General features: G+C 41.1%; 1 protein-coding gene across 2 annotated transcripts in view; it reads left to right on the top strand.

The window, feature by feature from the left end:
• Window positions 1–25,930, top strand: part of AOAH (acyloxyacyl hydrolase) — a 127,889-nt gene that overhangs the window by 34,779 nt on the left and 67,180 nt on the right. For both annotated transcript variants that reach the window (XM_089776546.1, XM_089776547.1), the window contains exons 6-9: window positions 10,729–10,788; window positions 20,993–21,063; window positions 22,805–22,865; window positions 23,356–23,426. In XM_089776546.1, coding sequence (XP_089632672.1) covers window positions 10,729–10,788; window positions 20,993–21,063; window positions 22,805–22,865; window positions 23,356–23,426 — 263 coding nt within the window. The remainder of the gene's footprint in view (window positions 1–10,728; window positions 10,789–20,992; window positions 21,064–22,804; window positions 22,866–23,355; window positions 23,427–25,930) is intronic.

The raw sequence follows: 25,930 nt of genomic DNA on the forward strand, positions 1-25,930 counted from the left end.
ATGTCTTCAGAGAACTATCCATGATGATTCCAAGATCTCTTTCCTTATCAGTTGTAGCTAAATTAGCCCCCATCATATTATATGAATAGTTGGGGTTATATTTTTCAATGTGCATTCCTTTACATTTATCCACATTAAATTTCATTTGCCATTTTGTTGCCCAGTCACTTAGTTTGGTGAGATCTCTTTGAAATTCTGCACAGTCTGCTTTGTTCTTAACTAACTTGAACAGTTTAGTATCATCTGCAAACTTTGCCACCTCACTGTTTGCCCCTTTCTCCAGATCATTTATGAATAAGTTGAATAGGATTGGTCCTAGGACTGACCCTTGGGGAATACCACTTGGGGAATACCCCTCTCCATTCTGAAAATTTACCATTTATTCCTACCCTTTGTTTCCTGTCTTTTAACCAGTTCTCAGTCCATGAAAGGATCTTCCCTCTTTTCCCATGACAACTTAATTTACGTAAGAGCCTTTGGTAAGGGACCTTGTCAAAGGCTTTCTGGAAATCTAAGTACACTATATCTGCTGGATCTTCCTTGTCCACGTGTTTGTTGACCCCTTCAAAGAACTCTAATAGATTAGTAAGACATGATTTCCCTTTACAGAATCCATGTTGACTTTTGCCCAACAAATTATGTTCTTCTATGTGTCTGACAATTTTATTCTTTACTATTGTTTCGACTAATTTGCCTGGTACTGACGTTAGACTTACCGGTCTGTAATTGCCAGGATCGCCTCTACAGCCCTTTTTAAACATTGGCATTACATTAGCTATCCAGTCATTGGATACAGAAGCTGATTTAAAGGATAGTTTACAAACCGTAGTTAATAGTTCCGCAGTTTCACATTTGAGTTCTTTCAGAACTCTTGGGTGAATGCCATCTGGTCCCGGTGACTTGTTACTGTTAAGTTTATCAATTAATTCCAAACCCTCCTCTAATGACACTTCAATCTGTGACAAGTCCTCAGATTTGTCACCTACAAAGGACGGGTCAGGTTTGGGAATCTCCCTAACATCCTTAGCCATGAAGATTGAAGCAAAGAATTCATTTAGTTTCTCTGCAATGACTTTATCGTCTTTAAGTGCTGCTTTTGTATCTCAATTTTCCAGGGGGTCCTGTGGTTGTTTAGCTGGCTTCCTGCTTCTGATGTTCTTAAAAAACATTTTGTTATTACCTTTTGAGTTTTTGGCTAGCTGTTCTTCAAACTCTTTTTTGGCTTTTCTTATTACATTTTTACACTTAATTTGGCAATGTTTATGCTCCTTTCTAGTTATCTCACTAGGATTTGACTTCTACTTTTTAAAAGATGTCTTTTTATCTCTCACTGCTTCTTTTACATGGTTGTTAAGCCACGGTGGCTCTTTTTTAGTTCTTCTACTATGTTTTTTAATTTGTGGTATACATTTAAGTTGGGCCTCTGTTATGGTGTCTTTGAAAAGTGTCCATGCAGCTTACAGGGATTTTAATTTAGTCACTGTACCTTTTAATTTTTGTTTAACTAAACGTTAAACCTTTTAATTTCTGTTTTCCCTTTTTGAAATTAAATGCCACAGTGTTGGGCTGCTGAGGTGTTCTTCCCACCACAGGAATGTTAAATGTTATTATATTATGGTCACTATTTCCAGGCGGTCCTGTTATAGTTACCTCTGGACCAGATCCTGCGCGCAGGACTAAATTGAGAATTGCCTCTCCCCTTGTGGGTTCCTGTACCAGCTGCTCCAAGAAGCAGTCATTTGAGGTATCAAGAAATTTTGTCTCTGCATCCCGTCCTGAGGTGACATGTACCCAGTCAATATGGGGATAGTTGAAATCCCCCACTATTATTGAGTTCTTTATTTTGATAGCCTCTCTAATCTCCCTTAGCATTTCATAGTCACTATTACTGTCCTGGTCAGGTGGTCGATAATAGACCCCTTCTGTTATATTCTTATTAGAGCAGGGAATTACTATCCATAGTGATTCTATGGAACAGGTTGATTCATTTAAGATTTTTACTTCATTTGATTCTAAATTTTCTTTCATATATAGTTCCACTCCCCCACTTGTACAACCTGTTCTGTCCTTCCGATATATTTTGTACCCCGGAATGATTGGGTCCCATTGATTGTCCTCACTCCACCAGGTTTCTGTGATGCCTATTATATCAGTATCCTCCTTTAACACGAGGCACTCTAGTTCACCCATCTTATTTTTTAGACTTCTAGCATTCATGTACAAGCACTTTAAAAACATGTCACAGTTTATTTGTCTGACCTTTTCTGATGTGTCAGATTCTTTTTTATGTGAATGTTTCTCATCTGATCTGTCCCATACTCTATCCTCTTCCATCTTCTCCTACTGACTAAAACCTAGAGAATCTCTATCAATAGACTCTCCTCTAAGAGACATCTCTGTCTGATCTACATGCTCCTCTGCACCAATCGGCTTTCCCCCATTTCTTAGTTTAAAAACTGCTCTGTGACCTTTTGTTAAGTTGCAGCAGTCTGGATCTACTTTGGTTTAGGCAGAGCCCATCCTTCCTATATAGGCTCCCCCTATCCCAAAAGTTTCCCCAGTTCCTTATTAAGCTAAACCCCTCATCCCTACACCATCGTCTCATCCACGCATTGAGACTCTGAAGCTCTGCCTGCCTACCTGGCCCTGCATGTGGAACTGGAAGCATTTCTGAGAATGCCACCATAGTGGTCCTGGATTTCAGTCTCTTTCCTAGCAGCCTAAATTTGGCCTCCAGGACGTCTCTGCTACCCTTCCCTATGTCATTGATATCTACATGGACCACAACCACTGGCTCCTCCCCAGCACTACACATAAGTCGATCTAGATGCCTCGAGAGATCCGCAATCTTTGCACCAGGCAGGCAAGTCACCATACTTACATACTTAGGAACCAGATGATGGTATAAATGAAAGTTTAATAGCAAGGGTGTGAAGGACTCTTTATCTGCTTTCCAGCACTTATTTTAAAATGTTTCATGTCTACATGCACTGTAGCTCAGTGTCTTTATCCAGCATAGCTTGTCAGGGTTCTTGGTCTTTGAGAATTAAGTATAGGCTATACTAGGAAAGGTTTGCCAATATAGCTTGTACCAGAAGTCTTCCTACGGTAGATGCAACTTACACTAGCATAAAAGTGCGTTCCCCCAGTAAAGTAAGTTATTCTAGCAAAAGCACTTTTATGGCAGTATAACAGTATTTACACTAGGACTTTTGCCAGTATAGAAACATTGCAAAAAGTCACATCCCTAATTGACCTTACTGGACCAACAAAAGTTTCTAGAGTAGATCTAGCCTTACATTTCTGAGCTAAATATTGTAATTATTACTCCTCTCGGTGACTCTGATTGGTTTGCCAGAAATCTCAATAATATTATTGAATAATATTGAAGGGAGTTAAGTGATTTCAACTTAACAGAAGTTTTTGCCAGGTAAAGGAGATCAACAACCTTCTTTGTCATTTATATTGGAACTGGAACTTTGGAGCCCAGTGTTTCTTAATCTTTTTAAGACCAAGGAACACCAAACAGTAATATTTTTATGGGCCACACCAAGGATTTTTTGTTGAGCAAAAAAAAAAGATGGGGGGAGGGGCAGAATTATTAAGGTCACCTGCCCCTTTAAGGGTGGCCATTTGGAATTCCAACTGTTTAAGAAACACTGTTGTAGCCCCTGGGCATGTTGACACATAAGTGAAACAGGAACCTGACTCAAAGGACCCCTCATCCTCAGCACTACCCCAGAGCAATGGTTTAAATGACACATGTTTATTTTCATTTTATTTTCCAAAAAACCTTCACAAAAATTAATTAAGAACCTGAGTTAAGGATGCTGGGTAAATTTAGTATTTATATAAGTTAAATGTATTCAAGTCAGTAAAATCTGGTGAAATTCATCTTATGTTATTTACGGAACTTACCTGAAGCAATCTTGGAAGTGTGAGTGTTTACCTTCAAGAACTCATGGAGGACAGGTAAAGTCTCAGAGGACTGAAGAAGAGCAAACATAATACCCATCTTTAAAAAAGGACACTAATTGGATCAGTCAGGCTAATTTCATACCTGGAAAGATAATGGAGCAAGTTATTAAATAAGCAATTTGTGAGCACCTCGTAGGATAATGGGACCATATTTAAAAGTCAGCATGGATTTCACAAGAACAAACCATGTTAATCTACCTTGTTTCATTCTTGACAGGGCTACTAGCCTAATAGATAGAGGGAAGATGTAGACATGATATATCTTGATTGTAGTAAGGTTGTAGACATAGTTTCACATGATACGCTCATAAAAAAACTAAGGAAATGAGCTCTAGATGAAAATATTATAAGATGGATGCAAATCTGGTTGAAAGACTGTACTGAGTGATTATCTATGGTTCACTTAAAATTGGAGGGATATATCTAGTGGGATCCCATAGGTGTCTGTCCTGGGTTGAGTATTTTCACTCTGTTCAGTAATGACTGGGATATGGAGAGGCGAGTATGAGAATAACACCAAGATGGGAGGGATTGCTAACACTTTCAAGGACAGGATTAGAATTCAAAATGACCTTGACAAATTGGAGAATTGGTCTGAAATCAACAAGATGAAATTCAATAAACACACAATCTCAAAGCAGGACACTTAGGAAGGAAAAATCACATGCACAATGCTTCTGAGACAGTTTGTGGAATCCCCATCATTGGAGTTCTTTAAGAACAGGTTATAATAGCATTGTCAAGGATTGTCTAGGCATACTTGTTCCTGCTACAATGCAAGGGGGCTGGACTAGACGACCTCTCAAGGTTCCCACTCCTGTGAATGTGTAAGTAAGGCTGGTGGAAAACATGATGGTCTAAATATTGGTGACATCATACTAGAATTTTCAGAAGCCTTCTCAATCCATTGCTAGGTTCAAACACTCAGTTGACCCCCAAGTGATCTGCTGCATGCCATCTATTCATCTCCTTGCTGGTCACCCCTTTTTACATTGACCTTCCAACATTCTTTCCACAATGACTTTCTCAAAGTTATTTCAGTCTTTATGCCTGATGTGACCTTAATTTGCATCTGTTGATTTCTGCCAGCAGGGTCTGATTCTCTGACCTAATCACTCATCCTCTGTTCTGTCTAGGAGACTCACAGTCTCTTTGGTAGCACCACAACACAGCAGCTTCAGTTTTCTTCTTGTCATCAGCGTTCATTTTCCATGATGCCATCTGTAAGTCACCATGGGAAATTGTGCTTTCCGTCAGTCTAATCTTCATATATTTTGATATGCCAGGGTTTTTCCAAACTTTGATAAGGGAATTCCATGGCCAAGTGAGTCATTCCTAGATTTCTTTTGGTGTCTTTGGAACAGTCTCCTTGGGTGGCTATGTATGACCTGAGATAATTGATAATTCTATGTCCACTATAGCATGTTGGTTAATCATGATGTCTGCTTGCATGCTGTTTTTATTAGTTGTGTCAATACACATGCCTTAGTTTTTGCCAGATTTGGAGATAGTCCATATTCCTCACTAACTGTACAAATTCCAACCTTTGTTGCATGATATTGCATCAGTGGATGTAGCAAAGACTTTTGTGTCATCAGCATACCTTAGGTCCATTAAGAGGTATCCACCAATGGAAATCCCAACTTCTTCCAGGGTTCATCTCATAGTATGTATGCACATTGAAAAGGCATGGAGGCACCCTGGTTTCACACCCCACCCCAGGGAAAACCACTCATTATCACCTGCTGCTATTCATGCCGGGGTCCTTTGCTGATAGTAGGGACTTGTGATGAGTTCAGGAAGGGGCTTGGGGTCCCCAGGTTTGCCAGTGTCTTTCAATGAAAGTCATGTCAGACACTATCAAAGGCTTTTTGAGGAGTAGTGTCAAAGAAATGGCTCTATCATGTTGTGCTAGTAGGAAATACGACTGTATAATCTCTAAAAGACAACCATGAAAGAGCCAGGCAAATGCAAGAGACAGAGCTCAATCTTTCCCTGCCCTCATCTGTTTCATAGAATCATAGAATAATAGGACTGGAAGGGACCTCGAGAGGTCATCATGGAGCCCTCAGTAGCACTGCAGCACCCGTAGGCTTGCAGCCAGGGAAAAGTCATCAACCTGGGTGCTGTTTGACCTGCTCTGGGGGGCTATGCGCTTGTTACAGCAAGGGAGGTTGCATGGGTCATGTAGCCTACAGGGACCATTCCAAAATGGAGCTCTCTGACAGAAACAGAACAGGACATTAAGCAAAATATCTGTCCTCCTCTGGATGCTTGAGAAGGCCAAGAGAGACACTTTAGCCACCTCCAAAAATATGGAGCTTATCCTTTTCTCTCCCTGCTTCCCCACCACACATAAGGCTGCAGTAACTTCCATAGTCAGAGTAGACATATGACAGAGGGCAACTGGACTTAGCATTTTGTGGAAGGACATTTTTTTCTGTATAAGATGAAGATCAGGGCATTAACAGGCTGAAATCTATTCAAAAAATTGGATGCATTCTTAGTGGCAATATTTACGCAAGATAACTATTCCAAATGGGAGGTGCATGTATGTATTTGAGGACATCATTTGGCTAATGGGAAGAAACTGGCCAACATTGTCTTGGCTCCTTATTGACACATCTCATGTAACTGTCATATGCTACAGCCCAATATTTTTTAAAGACTGTCTTAGAATAAAAACATCATAATGTTTATGCTGTAGGCAAAATTATGTTGCATATACATTTTGCAAAAAAACCCAAAACAGCCTTTGCTTTGAGAGAAGCTCTTCTGCTAGATATTATTAATTAATTATTCCTCATATTGTTTGCCTTTAATTTTTGACCCTTAAATTTCTGAGTTAATTAATTTTGCTTTGATCAGCATCTACAACAATTATAACGACAAGCGGAATTTTATCTCCGGCAAAAATGTTGATGGTGGTTACTTGAAATGCAAATATATGCTGCTTAAAGAATCCAATCTGGCATCCCAGTCTCTCAGTATGGCAACATCACTTGTTTTTTCAAATGGTTTAAATCTGCCACTTGACAAAGTATGCTTTTCCCCACAATGGATTTCTGTAACTCCATCCAGATAAATATAAAGTTGCATTGAACTTTACTGCTAAGCCTTCAAGCCTAGTGGATTTAAAGCTAGCAATTATGTTCTTATGGTGGATTGTAAGAGAGGAATGATAGGTCATAGTCAAAAGGAACAGTTTGTCCTGACTAATCGTTTTGATCAGCAACAAAGCACTCACACAATTGTGACCTGATAATATAATTTTCCTTTCAGTTTGAAAACTGGTCAACAATCACCTTTTTTTTTTTTTACTCCACTGATTCTTGTAATTCACAGAAAGGAAGTAGGGAACCAGGCCCACCAACAGAGGACAAAGGGGACCGTTGCACTGGGATCTGGCGATTTAAAAGGTCCTGGGGTTCTGGACCACCAGCAGTGGTGGGAGCCCTGGGCCCTTTAAATTGCTGCTGGAGCCTTATGCAGTGCAGTCTTTCAGGCTAGTTGGAGGAGACTAGCCCCTATTGCCTGAGGCCCCACGCCTTCCAAGGGCCTAGAGCCAAATCCCACACACATTACCCATGGCCTGGTGAAGTTGGTCTCCAGCCCTACAGGGAATCCTCCCTTTGGAAGCTCTTTGTGCCACATGTGAATGGCAAAGGCTGAGGTTATCAGGAGAATGTGCTCCCCGACTGATGTGACTGGTTCTCAGAGATGATCTATGAAAAGCAGATCAACACATGGTGTTCTTTGTAACTTCTGTGGAAGAGTATCATTTAAAAAGTATGTTGTAGTTAGAGCTGGTATTCAGATGTTAAATTAATGGAGATTGCCTGTCTCCTAGAGCTGGAAGGAACCTTGAAAGGTCATTGAGTCCAGTCCCCTGCCTACACAGCAGGACCAAGTACCATCCCTGACAAATTTTTGCCCCAAATCCCTAAATGGCCTCCACAAGGATTGAACTCAGAACCCTAGGTTTAGCAGGCCAATGCTCAAACCACTGAGCTATCCCTCCCCTCTGCTTATGCTTATGCTTATGCTTATGCTTACAAAAGCAAATTTGCCTTCAGTTCTGGGCCCTGTCCTGCAAACAATCTTCAGAGTCATTCTCCAGAGGCACTTAGCACCTTAACAAAACCAGAATGCATGGACAGGGCTCTTTGGCTTCTGGGAAATGTAAACTTGGAAAATCTTTCTCACATCCATATAGCTTACTCTTGCCCCTCCCCCCACTGATTTTTGTAACATATTGACATTTTAACATATAAGAATGGACATTTTCGTACATAAAGAAAAGAGGGTACAAATAGGCTGTGGAGTACACTGCCATCCACTGATGAAGATACCCTCCCCTCAGCATCCTGCATAAATCGGATTAATATTATTTATAATATAGGGAAGAACAATCCCCCAATATCTTAGCTACCATGGCTCAGATTCTAGACTCAGTTACATCCCAGCCAGCAGAACCAGTGGGGATATCTGTATGTAACCAAAGGAGGATCCCTCACCTCCTTGACAGGGAAGGCTCCTTTGGTAAAGGAACCGATGCGATTCTTCTGTACAAGGATTGGGAAAGACTGTGGTTTCCACACCACAGTATGAGGCCACGATCTAGGTGGCTTTCTGTGCTTCATTCAGCAGTCATGCCAGGGCTGGGGTAGGACTGGGGGCAAGGCAGCCTGAAAGTTCTGCTGTCTGGGACCAGAGTATTTGTGTGCTGTGAGAGTAGCTGCAAAGCAGCTTCTCATCCGTTCCATTGCCCACTTCCTTCTGCACTTTTCTGAGGCCAGTGTGTTTAGACTCAAGATTTTGGCTCAATGTGACCAAAATAAGAACACACAGCTGGACAAATTCAATAAGGGAGGCCACAAATAGGTGGAAAATGAAACTGCAGGAGTAAATTAGTTATGGTCAGTGCTGCAGGCCAGATTTTGGATTCTGCACGGCTGCACGAACAAAACAAGATGCAATGAACCCCTACAGCTCCCACTTACTCTCAGGATCAAACCCTCATATTAGGTGTAGTCCCAAGTGAAGTGACAAGTGTGTAAGTTGCCGGGTTTGCTTCACAGTACGTCTGGCAGATCCCTGCCATGCACTACACAAAGCAGGAGTTACAGACCAGTGGAGCTGCTGATCAGAATCTAACCATTGATAAAAGCTAGATCCCTGGCTGTTTCCTCTTGTACCGAGTGTCCGCTGTATCCTAGCAACATTGCTGGACATTTGTCAGATCCTGGTAGTGAGAACCAGTGATGGTTGGGGATTTGACTGGCACAGAGCACCACACAGATTACCTCCTCCTGCCATAGGAGCAGGTTCTTGGGATTACTGCCATTGTTGATGTTCGTGGTGCCTGAAGCATGTGAATTCCCTTGTGAATAGGACTGGCTGGATAGATGGCCCAGTAACATTTCTTGTTCCACTGCAATTGTGGGTGGTGAGGTGGGTCTTTGTGCATGCTTCAGGGATGTTAGCATCATTTCGTTTGCCCCTTCTGTGCAAATGCAGGAGAGGATTTTCTCCTTGATGTGCCTTCTTTTTGGCTAATCCCTCCCCCTCTTTGGCTATACCTCCCTGCATGAGTAAGTTTACTGTCTTTTTTGGACACCCACAGAATGCTTCATTAGAACACATGCAAATGGAGCGTGTCACAGGGTGATACTGGCTCTTTGAGAAGGAACAGGGCCAGTGCATCTGTGCCTCATCATGCTCCAATTTGGCCAGTGAAGAGAGTGTTAAAAAGGACACCTGGGCCTAGAATAGGAAGAGACCCAGAGAGTCTGGGTGAAGCAGGACTATGGGCCAGAGAGCAAGGGAGCAGATGTGGGATTCTCTCTGCCTGCTCCCTGAGAGTAAGGGGAGAAGAAGTGGGAAGTTATCTGGGGGAGGGAAGGGAGGAAGGCAGAGGGAAAGAGCAAGAGACCTGATGGAAGAGATCCTGTGAGTTGGAACCACAGGCTGTTGTGAAAAGCCCTGAGACAACATCTGTAAGGAAAAGGATACTCCAGGGGAGCCAGCCTGGGGACCCAGAGTGATATACCAAAGCCAGGAAAGGCACAAGGCAACAAGCCCAGAAATAGGCTGGGAACAGGTTTCCACAAGTACTCTAAAGAGAAGCCCCAAAGAGCTGAGGGACTTTTTAGTGTGGTAGAGACGTTTTTGTTTCAGTGTTAGTACCCCAGAAGGGGTTGCATTTGATGTGGCTCAGTCCTCTGGCCAAGTCTCATTGCCAGAACAAAATAGTGAATGGAGAGCTGAAGCGAACCACCTCTGGCAGGGAAACTGAGATGGGCAAACTGGCAGTGGCCACATTCAGCCAACAGGGGACTCTGCAGAGCTATGACAGATGGCAAATCTGAACTGAGAAAAACCCCTTGTTTTCTGGAAACGAGGTGGTTCTTGCATCCTTCCACCCTTTTCCTGGCCAAATTACATCCAACAAGAAGATTGTGCTTCTTTATGAGTCACAATACAGTGCAGCCAAGTTATGAATCCCAGATCTTAAACTGAGCTGGACTTCATCTAAGAAATTAAATGATGCCCTTGAGCAAAATGAACAACCTCTTGCAACTGGAGTTTCCTAAACAGTGATGATGATTAGTCCAATGAAAAGTAGTGAATGATTTATTTGTAGATCCATCCTTCATTTTTGTGCCATGACTGACAGAAAAATATTTCTGGTGAAAATGTACAGGTAATGCAAAATTGATATGTTTTGTTTTTATCTTGCTGTTTTAGATGGGACTGAACAAAGCTGTAAGGGAAGCAAGCAGGATTGTCAAGAATTCCAAAGTTCTGGTAAGAAATGAGACAAAAGGTATTTTACCCAGTGATTGCATTTATCAGGGATGGCTGGTCTCAATTTGCATAATTTGGAACCCTTTTGAACATCATAGATTTTGAAATGCTGACTGAGACTTCAGTATGTATTGGTTCTGCCCCATGGTTGGGTGAGACTGAATATGGGAATAAAGGAGCCAAGTCAATATTTAGTGTAAACATAGGTGCAAAATACAGCAGAATGAAAAACAACTGCAGATAAATGCAGGAAAAGTAAGAGTCTAGAACCTCTCAAGCTGTAACTAGGCATAGCAGATTTATACATCAGCTGAGATGCAGTACCATACCAGCACACAATTGATGTTAGCTTAACTCTTTGATGATTCATTCATCCTTAATATATAGCTTTTAAAAAAAAAAAAAAAAAAGAGGAGGGGATTTAAAAACCTACAATGACATGAATAAAGCTCCATGAATTTTAATTAGTTTTATTAACCCTGCCAACTCGATTATGGTTCAAGAAGCTCCCTGAACTCAGACTCAATGCCCATATTCAAATCCTCATCTGAATATTTACTGAAGAGTTCCACTTCATTATTATTTATTACTATGTTGTTTGCATTTGTTTATGCAGAATCCTATGCTGCCAGTCCCACTAATGCTGAATAGTGTTCACTCACGCACAAATCCTCATTCAACCCCACAGGGCTATTATCCATGTAAGCGTAAGGATGGCAGAACTGAGCCTGTGGTGCCTGAAATGTGCTAGGCACTTAACAGAACCTAGAAAAGACACAGTCCTTGCCCCAGTGTGCTGGCTGAAAATCCAAGTGTGCCGCCCAGTGATAAAGGGTAGAATAGGGAGAAGGGAGCGCAGCACAAGGATTATACGTAGGGTCACATAGCAATAGAGATGTAGCTGTGTTAGTCCGGTCTTGCTTAAACAAAAGACAGGACTATGCAGCACTTTAAAGACTAACCAGATGGTTTATTAGGTGATGAGCTTTCGTGGGCCAGACCCACTTCCTCAGATCAAATTGTGGAAGAAAATTGGCATGACCATATATACCAAAGGGATGCAATCAAAAAAAGTGAACACACATAAAATCGACAAATCAGATTTTAGAACGGGGGGGGGGGGGGGAAGTTAGGGTCTATGAGATAATGATATTAGGAGTAATAATTGGGGAAGCTATCTTTGTAATGGGTAAGATAATTAGCATCTTTGTTAAGGCTAATTATCTTACCCATTACAAAGATAGCTTCCCCAATTATCACCCCTAATATCATTATCTCATAGGGTATGTCTACACTACCACCCTAGTTCGAACTAGGGTGGTTAATGTAGTCAATTGAAGTTGCAAATGAAGCCCGGGATTTAAATATCCCGGGCTTCATTTACATCTTGCCGGGTGCCGCCATTTTTATATCCCTGGTAGTTTGGCCCCCGTGCCCGCGGCTACACGCGGCACGGAGTAGGTAGTTCGGATTAGGCTTTCTAATTCGAACTACCGTTACTCCTCATGGAACGAGGTGTAATGGTAGTTTGAATTAGAAAGCCTAATTCGAACTATCTACTCCGTGCCGCGTGTAGCCGCGGGCACGGAGTCCAAACTACTGGGGATTTAAAAATGGCGGCGCCTGGCAAGATGCAAATGAAGCCCAGGATATTTAAATCCCAGGCTTCATTTGCAACTTCGATTGACTACATTAGCCACCCTTGTTCGAACTAGGGTGGTAGTGTAGACATACCCATAGACACTAACCTCTCCCCCTCTGTTCTAAAATCTGATTTGTCAATTTTATGTGTGTTCACTTGTTTTGATTGTATCCCTTTGGTATATATGGTTGTGCCAATTTTCTTCCACAATTTGATCTGAGGAAGTGGGTCTGGCCCACGAAAGCTCATCACCTAATAAACCATCTTGTTAGTCTTTAAAGTGCTACATAGTCATGTAGGGTCACAGAGATGCTTGTCTATAGATGTAAGAATATTGTTAATTAAGACGTGGTTGGCAGCATGAATGGGGAAGTAGATTTAGGGCAGTAAATTAAGGAAACAGGAGTCTTTGGAGGCAGCAGGACCCTGTTATGTACTGTTCTCACAGACATCAGTGATATCTGCTCACATAGACCAAAGGCACAATATAGCCCTGGTGCCGCACAGGAATCCAGGTAATAAACACAAAACACCATGACACTGCAATGCTTAGAAGGCTGCTTCAATAGCCGGATGTCAGACATTTTGTTTCAAATCTTATTTGGATCCTTTACCGAAGCAGAAGTTTCCAGAGCACATCAATGCAGTCCAGTGCTCTTCCTCCAGCTGGGCTTCAATATCTGTTCCTGCTCCAGCTTTGTTTTATTTTGCATTACACTTTTCTTCCTAACTCACCATGACTCCAACCTTTACTGCATTCATAGACCTATTGCGAGTGAAGATAAGCCCTCAACCAAATCTCTGCAGCTGAACACTCCTGTGCTTTGGGATTCTTTGAAATCCAAATACGAAACTGGTTCCAAATTTTCAAATTGCTCCTTTTGTTGATGGTGGGCTGAACCAAACTAGCCTCGAGCACTGGAGTTTGAAACCTCACATTCTGAGGCCTGCGTCCATCTCTAATTGTTAGCAGTGAAATGAAGATCTCCTTTTTTTTTTGTCGGTGGCTGGCTTCAGTTTTATGAGTCAAAGAAACCATGGAGTTTGCTTCCAATTTTCTTCAGGCATTCGATTACTGAGCAAACCTTTTTTGCTGTTTGCAAAGGAATTATTGATATTGTTTCTTCCTGAATCCTCACTGTGATGCTGCTCACAGAAATGAAAACTGAGATTCTTAATTAGCCTTTGGGCTACTGCCAAGGAAATAAACAATGCACTGTAAATAAGGGTTTCGGCTCATGTGGTGCAGCAACAGCAGGACCATGCTCATTATGTTTTCCATTCAGTATCACGTTAGTGATGGTCAAATATTTCTTCCCAAATTGCATGAATTTTTTATTTTTTTCCTATCAATGGAGAAATGTAAAACTGTACAAGGTTGGGGTTTAGTAATGCAGAGACCTCAGCCTTCTTAGAGCCACGGGAGGGGAGAGGGGAAAGGAACATTTTACCCTTATATTAAAGACACAGGAAAAAGGAGTTAAAGCATTTGAAATGCAAAGTACTAGGCAAGGCTTTCACTTTATATTCCCTTGCTCTCATTCCCTTTAGCTGGAGAGAATTTTTTGAAGGTAAATCCCTCTGACAGTCTTTTATATGGTATTAAAGAAGATGATGACTGTATATGGGGTGGGCAGGGGGGTGAGAGAAAAAGTTAGCTGAGAGGCACCGAAGCCATTGTTGCTGCAGCTGCTGTTAAAGTCCAATCCCATTTCCTAAAAGACAAAACAAGACTAACACCCCCGAGAGGTAAGAGAAAAGAGCGGCAAAAAGAAAATAGTTTGTCTCTGGTGTTGACCATCTCTTGCTATCTCACTGCTCAAGAAACTCAGGGATGGAACATAGTCTTATTAACCACTCCAAAACCTGGCAAGCCAGCATTGGGCTTTTGGGGGCATTGTTTTTATTTTCCTCTCTAGTCAGAGGCTTACAATAGCGATGGGAATTATGCTGGCTGGCTAATCAAGACTCTTATTAGATACAAGGAGAGGGATAGGAACGAAAAGTAGTAAGGTAGGGAAAGGAATAGGACACACTGAGGAGAAAGGGGATGAAAATGTCTCATATCCCAGATAGTTGCCTGTCAGGATTTAGCTGGAGCCAGTAGTGGTGGTGATGTCATCTGAGTTCTTCTCTCAGGCCTGGTCAGGGCATGTTTTTGGATTAGGAAGAAGACAGCTCAATGGTGACTGTGTCCCAGGAGATAGTAGTGGTGGCAGCCATGATGGTAAAGCTCACTCCTACTGGTTCACCCCTCTCTGAGTCAGTAGCTGTAAGTGAACAAATCTTCTTCCTTTCCTTTCCCCCCACAATGGTCTTTTAAGGATGTCAAAAGGGAATGATGGACAGAAGGTAGAAGAAGAACAATGGTCCATTAACTAAGCCTAATTTCCAATACACCAATTTTGCTCCATTGATTTTTTTTCAGTCCTGTGCTTTTCTTTGTTTATTAAACATAATCTTAACACAATCCATGAGTTATACCACTTGGCCTTTTTGTTTGGATTCATTCAGTCTGTCTGTCTCCCTTTTGGACCTTTTCCCATCCACATTTTGTTAGAAGCTATTGCGATATTTTATGAATTTTCACTCACTTTTCACAATTGAGCTCACAACTAGGGTAAATTTGTAAGCTCAGTTAACCCAACAGAGCTCGGTAGATGATGGCCCTGAAACAGGATGTATAATAGTTCAGTTATTCATCAAAATACTAGTTCTCCCATTCACTGCTCAATGAACAATGAGCATGAATTCTTTAAGACAGACAACTTCACGGTGCAAAATCAAAGTTGCATTAAAATTAATTTCTTAGTAAATTGGTTAGGCCCATCCTGAAATTAATCCCAGTATACTTCTAGCAATTACCTCAGAGCTATCCTTATTGAAACATATTTAAAGCTACAAATTAATTAAAATTAACAATTTCCAAGAGTTTAATGAGCTGTTATGACTCACCATACAAAAAGTGCAACCATACACTTGCAGTCGGATCGAATTTTATTTTAGATTCAGGACAACAAAGAATAAAAACAAAAGATTAGCTCACCATCAGAGAGCATAGTGCGTGTGGCCTGTGCAAAAGGCTGCATCCAGTGTGCTTTCCAAAATGGCAGCAGACCCAGCAGACAGGCAGACTTGTCAGAAAGTTGCCTAACTGATTCAAAAAAGTCTGAATGGAAGACCATTTCAAATAATATCCTGTTTCTTTAAGCACAGTCCTATTTAGAAAGCAGGGGGAGCACATTGCTCCCAAAGGGAGATAGAGTTTCCTTGTGTGTAAAGGGAGATATAGAGCGCTCCCTTGTGTAGGTTGCCATATCCTGTAGGATGGAGCAGTCTTCTCCCCTCAGTCCATCATCCCTGTTCTATGGACCAGTATGTCTGTGTTGTGGGGGAAGGGAAGAATTGTGAGGGTGCAGATATCTCCTTCTGCCTGCTAGGGAAACAGAGTCAGGTCCACCAAGGAGGCGAAGGGGCAAATGAGGAAGTTGCCTCAGGGCCTGATCATTCAACGAGGCCTGGAGCTCCCAGCTGCGACTGCTGCTATTGCAGCAGCAGTAGAGGCCAGAGCCATGGGCCTTTTAAAATTGCTGCCAGAACTTCACATCGTGCACTGGCTGGCCCCAACCCCACCTCTTCTGCACTTGGCCCTGCCCCTTCCGGGAGTACAGAGCTGAACCACTCCCCTCCCCCACACAGACACACACTCCTTGCCAGGGATCCAGGGAGGCTGTCCATGTTTCTGCACAGAGCTGAAAGTATCCCTGCATTCCCCTTTGTGAAAGTAGCGCAGTTGTTAGCTGGCCTGCAATGAGGGATGCAAGAGGAGGAGACCTATTGTGAATGCACAGGACTAGCTATAATCTCTTTTTTGTGTCTTCAAAGACTTCAGTGCAACCATCACCTCAGCTGCTTCTGCCCAAGCTGGAATATCTGCTGTGTACGTGAAATCTTTGAAGTTGATGCGGCTTCAGTCTGAAGCTGCTTTAAAATGACAAGCCAAAAGGAGGGGAGGAAAGTTTCTATTCTACTTACAGCTAAGTTTGGACTCAAATTTGACAGTAAAGTATTTAAAGCACCAGTTTGTCTTTCCAAAGAGGCTTCAGATGTGGCTGTGTTAACATCAAAGGCTTTTTGCACACTGCAGAACATCGTGACTTGGGCTGAAGCTTAAAAGCTGACAGCTTGAGTGACGCTCAGGGTGCTAAAAAATATTTTACAATCTCCGTTGCTTTTGTATTAATCAGCTGAATTAGATTTACAGGGTGGGAGGGGGGCATTTAAACAGTCAATATATTTGTGCAAAGGACTTTTTGAAAAACAAAGCACAGTATCTGCACTCCTCCAAAATTGTTTAAAACAGTTATACAAGATAGTTGGGGGGGTGGGGTGTTGGATGTGTGTGTAAACCACAGCTTGGTAAGTGGTACAGCAAATTAAAGTATTGCTTTATTGTGTGATATTTACACCTATTCAGAGTTTCCAAACTCAGAAGGGACCATTGTGATAATCTGTTATGACCTCCTCCACAACACACACCAGAGAACTTCTCCCAAAATAATTACTTAAGCATCTTTTTTTAGAAAAATATCCTCTCTTGATTAAAAAATTGTCAGTGAGGGAGAATCTACCATGACCGTTGGAAAATTGTTCCAGTGGCTAATTACCCTCACTATCAAAAATGTATGCCTTGTGGCCAGTGTTCCCTGTAAGCTGAGAACTTGGGCAGCCACCCAGGAGAGATTCAAATGTTGCCCAGCTGATTAGCAGAGCTCCGACAGCCAGCAGCCTGTGTTTCTACTAGTTGTGCATGTCCACACATGCCTCAGTGCACAGAACAAAACTTGTTCTGCCCATGGATGGAAAAAAATTGAAGGGAACATGGTTTATGTCCATTCTGAATTTGTCTAGCTTCAATTTCCTGACACTGGATTGTATTGTAGAACCCATTGGTACATATTTATTCCCTAGGTAGATACTTATAAATTACAATCAAGTCACCACTTAGGCTTCTCTTTGTTAAACTGATGAGCTCTGTTTAGACTGTTTTCTAATTCTTTAATCATTTTTGTGGCTCTTCTCTGAACCATCTCCAATTAGCTCCTTGAACTGCTGACACCAGAACTGGACATTGCATTCCAGCCCTAGTCATGCTAATGTCAAAAACGGAGGTAAAGTAATCTCTCTAGTCATACTCGAGATGCCTCTGTTTATGCATCCCAGGATCACATTAGCTCTTATGCCTGCAGCATCACATTGGGAGCTCCTATGCAGCTGTTTATCCACCACAACCCAAAAGTCTCTCTCAGAGTCATTACTTCCTAAGAGAGAGTCCCCTATTTGCAAGTATAGCCTACTTTCTTTGTTCCTACATACCTCTATTTACATTTAGCCACATTAAAATGCATATTGCTTGCTCCCAAGCAATCCAGATCTCTCTGAATCAGACCTGCCCTCTTCGTTGTTTGTCACTCCCCCAATTTTGTGTCATCTGCAAACTTTTATCATTGAGGATTATATGGTTTCTTCCTGATCGTTTATATATATATATATAAATATATATATATTATATATATATATATATATAAAAGTTAAATAGCATAGGGAACCCTCTGGAAGGACAGCCACTTGATGATGTTTTTCTATTTACACTTACTCTGTGAGACTTATCAGTTAGCTCATTTTTATTCCACTTAATATGTGCCATGATAGTTTTATATTGTTCTAGTTTTTAATCAAAATGATGTGAGGTACCAAACCGAATGCCTTATAGAAGTCGGAGAAAATTATGTCAACACTATTACTTACAGTAATCTAATCAGAAAAAGATACTAACTGGCTACGTCTAGATTGCATCCCTTTTTCGTAAAAGGGATGCAAATTAGATGTATCGCAATTGCTAATGAAGCGGGGATTTAAATCTCCCCCGCTTCATTAGCATAAAAATGGCTGCCGCTTTTTTTCAGCATGGAGCTTTGCCGGAAAAAAGCGCCAGTCTAGATGCGTATCTTTCGGAAAATAAAGCCTTTTCCAAAAGATTCCTTATCCCTCTTAAAATAAGGGATAAGGGATCTTTCGGAAAAGGCTTTATTTTCCGAAAGATCTGCATCTGGACTGGCGCTTTTTTCCGGCAAAGCTCTGTGCCGAAAAAAAGCGGCAGCCATTTTTATGCTAAGGAAGCGGGGGAGATTTAAATCCCCGCTTTATTACCAATTGCGATACGTCTAATTTGCATCCCTTTTACGAAAAAGGGATGCAATCTAGACGTAGCCAGTTAGTTTCACAGGATCGGTTTTCCATAAAACCATGTTGATTTGCATTAATTACATTACTGTCCTTAGGGTTTTTTTTAAATCAAGTCCCATATCAACTGCTCCCGTTATCTTGCCTGGGATTGATATCAGGGTTAATAGGATCTAATTACCCACATCATCCTGTTTTAAGAATGGTCTGTTAGATTTCTTACAGTTTTCTGGAACTTCCTCACTGCTGGAAGACTTGCTGAAAAATACCGTTAATGGCAAACTGAGCTGCTGAGCCAGCTCTGTTAAAACTCTGGCATATAAGTTGTCTGAACTTACTGATTTTAAAATGTCTAACGTTAACAGTTTCTGTTGAATACCCTGGAGAGTTAGATATTAGTGAAATGGAAAGATTGTTAATATGTTTTTTCTCTGAATGCCAAACAGAAATATACCTAAGTGACCATTAATTTTTAGTTTTATGATAAGTTTTTCTTTGTTTAATAGGACAGATCTAATAAAGAATTCCTGTGTCGGCTGCAGCACTTTTTGAGTTAGGGAATTGCCATCTATAATGATTAGAAATTGCAAGGATGTGTTAGTTCTGGCAGCATATGTCATTCACATTGAAGTCCACCATGAGCACACAGCTATTTTTCCTAAACATTATAGATAGGGGCGTTAGAAAGCAGTCATCCTGTTCTCTAGTGTGATTTGATGGGGTGTAGCAGACATCAACTAATATCTAGTCTTGTGCTTTATCTGTTAGGACACTCATCCAGAAGCATTCAAGATCATTTCCTTCCAAGTTATCAGTGACTCAGAAATAAGTAATAGCATTTTTGACATAGAATGTCATTCCTCCCTTTTTGACCATTCATTTCTCCTTAAATAGGTTATAACCATTGATTTTTACATTCCAATGGTGCAAACCATCCCACTAGGTTTCAATAATTTTTTCAGTAAATTTTATGAGAATTTATTCTCCTAAACAAGCAATTCCAGTTTCTCTTATTTGTAACCCAGGCCTCTTAGCACTGGTGTGTAGGCAATTCAAGAATTTCTCGAATGTCAGATGCTGAAGATAGCTGGTCACTCATTGTGCCCCTGAGACAAAGTGGATAGTTCCCAATCATTTGTTATCGCCTGAGCAAATCTATTTCCTTCTACTCTAATCCCTGCCACCATGGCCATGTTGAGTCCTGAACACAGCAGAACTGGTGCATTGCTACAATATTAGGAGTCATGGTACAAGGAACCCACTCAGAACTCTTGAATCTTCTTGTATGCTGCAAAGCACAGCAGCATGGGAGCGAAATTAGAGAGCGTCGTTACAATTGGTGGGACTGATGGATCTGTGACTGCGATTGCCATTCTAACCAATATTATTCCAATGTACTCCCCCATGTGTCTGTCTGTGCATCTGTTGTCTCTTGTTTTATAGTTAGTTTGTAAGCTCTTTGGGGCAGAGACCATTTTTTTCCTGTTCTGCATACAGTGCCTAGCACAAAAGAATCCTAGTCCATAGTTAGGGCTCCTAGGCACTATGTATTAAATATAACAATAATCTTTCACGTACTGCGGAAAAGATTCTGTTCCAACCTTTCATGCTTATGCCCTACAAACCTCCTTAGCACACTGCCCAGTTACTCAGACTGTGCACTGACAAAAGAATTTAGCCCTTAATATTTATAGTCAATTTGAACATACAGTAGGTCATAATAGCAACATTCTCATTAAATTAATGCCCTGTTTGCATTATGTGAGCATTTCTTTGACAGAAGCAAGTACCAATAAGTGCTACTTAATTATGGGATGTTACAATTAATTTGTGTCCTCCATATTTGGCTTGTCACCAGTGAAGTTTCATGCATTATAAAAAGGGTTTACCTTGGAGTATAGTTTTCTAAAGGTGGTAAACATGGCCTTGCTCTGGGTTTTCTATATAAGAATCCTATAAAAAACCCAATGGGTGTACTCTGTACACATCCAGCCCATGAAATTCACCTCCTTTTGAACCTGATCTTGCATCCCTTGCTCTCTCAAAGCCACTGAGCACTTAGGAACAAGATTTTTGTTCAATGAACATGAACATTTCCATAATTCCTGGTAAGTATCATTCTCATGTGTTCTGCTCTCAGGCAATATGCAGATGGTATATAAAACATTGACATGGACAACTTTAATAAAGTGAAGAATCCTGAAAAATGACTGTTTTCCCCAGGAAATTGTTCATCCCCTTTAATTTTGTGACAACTATTACACAAGCAGGCAGAAGTACATGAACTATATGAACTAATGCACTGTTCTCTTTTTCTAGAAAAATATAGCCGGTTTTACAAGTATATGTGCATTTCCCCCTCTGGTCAAGCTGTGTGAGAAGATTAAATAGTATGTATGATATTTGCAGTTCTTAGTCACAGACATCATAATATTTGTGATACTTGTTCCTTTTAAGAAGTAAAAATATATTCAGACTTAGAAGGGCTTTGTTCTCCTTATGTAGATAACATTGTTTCCCATCAGAAACATCTTTTAAAAAGTATAGCAGTTAAGGTGCTTGTTTGCTCCTGGAGGAGGATGCTGGAAATGTATTTGATTATTTTTAATACTGAAAACAAAAATATAACAGTGGTGGTAGAAGGACATGCAGACCCTGTCCCAAACTGGGGTATCCTGGCATCTTCCCACACATACACCAAACATTCCATGTCCACAAGCCATTTTATCAACTAGCACCACTTCTCCTTACAGATTACCTATCTCCAAAAGACTTGCCCATATTGGTCATTTACCCAGTTATTGTGCTTCCTGTCGCACTGGAGAGAAACATGCTTTCCTTTGATCACAGCAGGTAGCATCTGTATAATTCTAAAAGGCACAAAATAAAGAACGCACCGGCAAAATGCTCAGCTACATGGACATTAAAGCTAGAGTCTCAGTAAAGGAACTTATAACTGGGCATTGACTGGGCTACTAGTTTCAGGGAGCATCTGTTGGAATAGAGAATGTATGGATTAGAGGAAAAATACCTGAAGCATATCTAGTAAGTAAGGGATAAGAACACAGAAAGTATTTTTCGAATGACCCAACTCCCCAGCCCAATTTGTTCAGTAAAATTTCATTCTTGTGAGTGAACCTCAAATATCAATAGTAGGAGTTGGGGCGATCTGTGTAGACATGTTAGTCTAGAGAGTCTGTAAAATCCATTAAGTCAAGGCCAGAAGTATTATGAGCAGGGAGAATAGAAGATTTAGCTCCATGAGTCAGATAGTGCTAGTAGGAGCCAAAATTTACATACACATTATAAAATATATGCCTGATCAACAATGTTCAATTCCCTCCCCCCATACTTGGCAGGATAGATTTTCCACTTTGAACTTGTTCTGGTCTATGCCACTTCATTTCAACTTACACTAGTCACAGACACTGAATTAGCCTAAAGCAATCAGCACTTTTGAAATACTGAGTGCATGGAGAACCAGGGTTACAACAAGTACAAATAGAACTATCTCCATTGGTTCTTCAGTGCCTGATGCTAATGTACTTTGAAACCACCTAGGCTAGGAACAGCAGCTTAGTTTTTTGACTCTGCTTCAGCAGCTCTCGTGTCCAAAAGGTTGGAAGCTCTTTGAAGGTCATATGCCAAGTTTCCCAAGGAGATGATTCTTAGCATGTCATGCCAAGACCACCACCTGCTAAGCAATACATAGGAATGCTTGTTTCACCACTAAAGACAGATGCTAATCTGCTTTTCCTAGCCAAGGACAGATGTCATAATGTGTAGAAAAGCTGCAAGATCCATGGGGTCCAGTATGCTGTCACTTCACATAATTCAGAAAGCATTAGGCTAGTCTTACTGCAGATTTTATTTGCTAGCTTATTTTAGGAATTGAGTGCCACATTCTAATGTTATGCAGGGGTAACTCCATTGAACTGAGAACAGAGTGTCTGAAATCGATACCCTGAAATGCAGAATTGATACACAGAAATGCGGATACTTGTGCCTGAACATGGAGTGAGGAATTAATTAGCTATCAGCTTGTAGACTTTCATCTTTGGATTGCATTTTTGGTTCTGAAACAAAGTATTGTGGGGTGTTTTTTTTTTTTTTTTTTTTTTTTTGTTACAGCATCATAAAAAATAAGTTACCTTATGAAGACCTTGATGGAGATAAATTTAGTGCTTTCCCAGTAAGTAAAGTTTCTTTTTTTTTTTGGTGGGATCATCCCTTATTGACAAGAATCTCTCTGAAATTCCTTCTAACTTTCACAAAACCTTTTGCTTTCATGGGAGAGCATAGGAGTTGAGTGAGAGAAGTTTTTATGATAGCAGGTAATTTCTTTTTGTAGGAAATTGGAAGAAATCATTCATTTGTGCCATTTTTGGAGATAGTTATGTTGTCTGCAGAAGCAAACAGGTCTGCCGCTGAGTAATATGTTTATTGAATTAATAAATGGCAAAGCAAAGCCGTGTAAAATTTAAAATTGGTGGCTTCTCTTATTTCTGTATCAAAATTAACACAGCATCATTTATTAAAGCTAAGTGTTGGGCATTTAGAATAAAACCCATTTACCAGGCTTTATTCCCGCACCTTGAGTTAGACTCTCATTTTAGATACAGTATTTGAAATTTAAAAAAAAATTAAAAGAGCATCCTATTTGTGCTTCTCTTGGCTTTTAGACCTTAAGGGGATATCACTGGAGAGGCAGAGACTGCAATGAAGGAACAACAACAGTGTATCCTGGTAGACGGTAATCCTGTTAATTATTTTTAGATACGCATGTTAAAAAGAAATGTTTTACATTTTTTGGCCAAATCCTAGAAGCATATGCATTATTAGTGTTATTATTTATTAATTTGTATTCTGAGAGCACCCAGATGAGCCCATCAAGATGGGACCCAAGGGCGATAGATGCTGTACAGGCACACAAAACTTGCAGTCTAAATAGACAGGACAAACAGGGGATGAGAGGAGAGGCAAAGAGAAGCACAGAGGTGAAGTGATTTGACACAATGTCACATAGCAAGTCAGTGGCAGAGCCAGGAATAAATCCCAGTTTCTTGAGTCCTAATCCAGTAGACTATACTGTTTCCCATCACTTCCTCCTTGATTTGACTGGAGGTTGCAGATCAGGCCCTTTTGACACTTTTTGATTTTCAAAGTGAGCTCCTATTTATTTGGTATTCGCTAGAAGTTGGCTATACTGTTATGCTGGTACAGGAAGTATTGCAGAAGAGCAATTAAAACTAGACAGAGTAGGGCATAGGAGAACACACATACATGCACTGTTGTGCCCTCAGATGCACATGCAAGGTTCCCACTGAAATTACTGAGAGCTGTACAGAAGCAGAAACAGGCCAATGAAAGGAGGAAAAGTTCGAGTTTGAATATTATGTGCGTTTAGGAGTAGCACACAGCCCTCAGTCCACATGTGTGGCTCCTACCGAGGTGGATGGAAATTTCACCTATAGATGACTGGTTAGATACAGGCTCAGATTCCAATCTCACTAACATTGGCATGCATTCGATGTAAGTACTATTTTCCCTCAGGCCACGTAAATAACTCCCACTTGCATGAGTGGAACTTGCATGCACATACAGAGTGGAGAAAGGTACAGTTCTGCCCTTTACTATACCCATGCCATAACATTTTTTTAAAAGGTTTCTGCTCACACAATTGCATCACCAAGCACCCACAGGGTATAAATCCCCAGAAATATTGTTTTAAACCTGTCCCCTAGACAAGATACTTGGCAAGTCCTGAATAGTTTAAAAACACAGACTAAGCAGAATTATGTTCCACTCACACTGGGCAACACAATTGTATTAGCAGAAACAATCTTCTAAAACCACAGTTAACACAGGAGAAACTTAAGACAGGGCCACAATATAAATTGAGAATGAGCCAGTTGTACTAGCTCAGTGTTTCCCAAATGGTGAAAATAAGGGTTCCGTGAGAAAATTCCATTACAATAACATTTGATGACTAAAAAAATAATTAATATTAAGCATTTATTAATTTTATTGAAAACAATTTTCATTTGTGTTTGCCACAATAAGTGTCCCTGTGTAATGCCAGCTTCGCCAGAGAATGGGGACAATGATGTCACTGCTCAGCGCTGATGTCCATATATTAGACTGTTATTAGGGGTTCCACACAATTCTTTCGAGTTTAAAAGGGTTCCATGGCCAAATAAAATTGGGAAACACTGTTCTAGATGATGGGCCTGATCCAAAGCTTGCTGAAGTCAATGGAAGCCTTTTCATGGACTTAGTGGGGCTTGGAATCAGGCCGTCAATAAATGTTGATGATATTTGAAATAGTGTCGAGCCAGGGAAGAAAAGGGTAGAGCCAGTTAACTTCAGTGGTAGTGGAGGCCACAAAGACTTGTGGTATATTTTCATTAAAACTGGAGGGGTAATTTTCAGCTCAGGTAGACATATCTGTGGTATAGAATCATAGGGTTGGAAGGGACCTCAGGAGGCCATTGAGTCCAACCTGCTGCTAAAAACAGGACCAGCCCCTCTGACCAAAGACCGGGGTCACATTAAAATAACAGTGTAGGCACATGGCCAGGGCTGAGGATAGAAATGCTGGGTCCCTGGGCCAGATAGGAAGGGCAAGCTTCAAGCCTCCCTCCCAAAAGAGAAGGGCCAGGCTGGGGGCTAGCCTGCCGCTACCAAATGGTCTGCTGCCCAGACCACGCAGCTAGTAGTATGCAAGGATGTAAAGGGCCCAGAGCTCCAGCCACTGCCCTGGCTATGGCAGCAGCGGTGGCAGCCTGGAGACCCAGACCCTTTTAAATCATCAGGGCTTGGAGCAGGCTGCCCACTTTGTCCCCGCTTGTTGGCAGCCCTGAGCATCAGAATGAGCTAGTCACCGCAACTATGTATGTACAGTTTCAAATGAGATTGCACTTGGGGCAGCCAGCCCATCCTGCTGCCCATGCAGCTGTAGCTACGCTAGTATTCTTCCCATGTTGCTGTGGGTGTGTCTATTGAAGCTGGGAATGACACTCCAGCTCCATGGAAAATATGTACCGACTTAGAATTACTCAGCATCTTGAAGAGGTGGGCTCTAAATTACTGATCTGTGGGGAAGAGGTCTTGGGGGGATTTCACTTCTCTTAAATTCTGAAAAGAAAAATGTATGGACAAGTTGAAATGTCTAATTATTCTCTTCTAACTGCTTAAATTTGTTCTCCTGCCTGTTTGATCACCTCCAGGGAACACATGTGCTTTGGGCATTAAAGT

The sequence above is a fragment of the Pelodiscus sinensis genome, chromosome 2, assembly GCF_052426305.1.
Source record: "Pelodiscus sinensis isolate ZL-2025 chromosome 2, ASM5242630v1, whole genome shotgun sequence".
In the NCBI taxonomy this organism is placed as follows: domain Eukaryota; kingdom Metazoa; phylum Chordata; order Testudines; family Trionychidae; genus Pelodiscus; species Pelodiscus sinensis.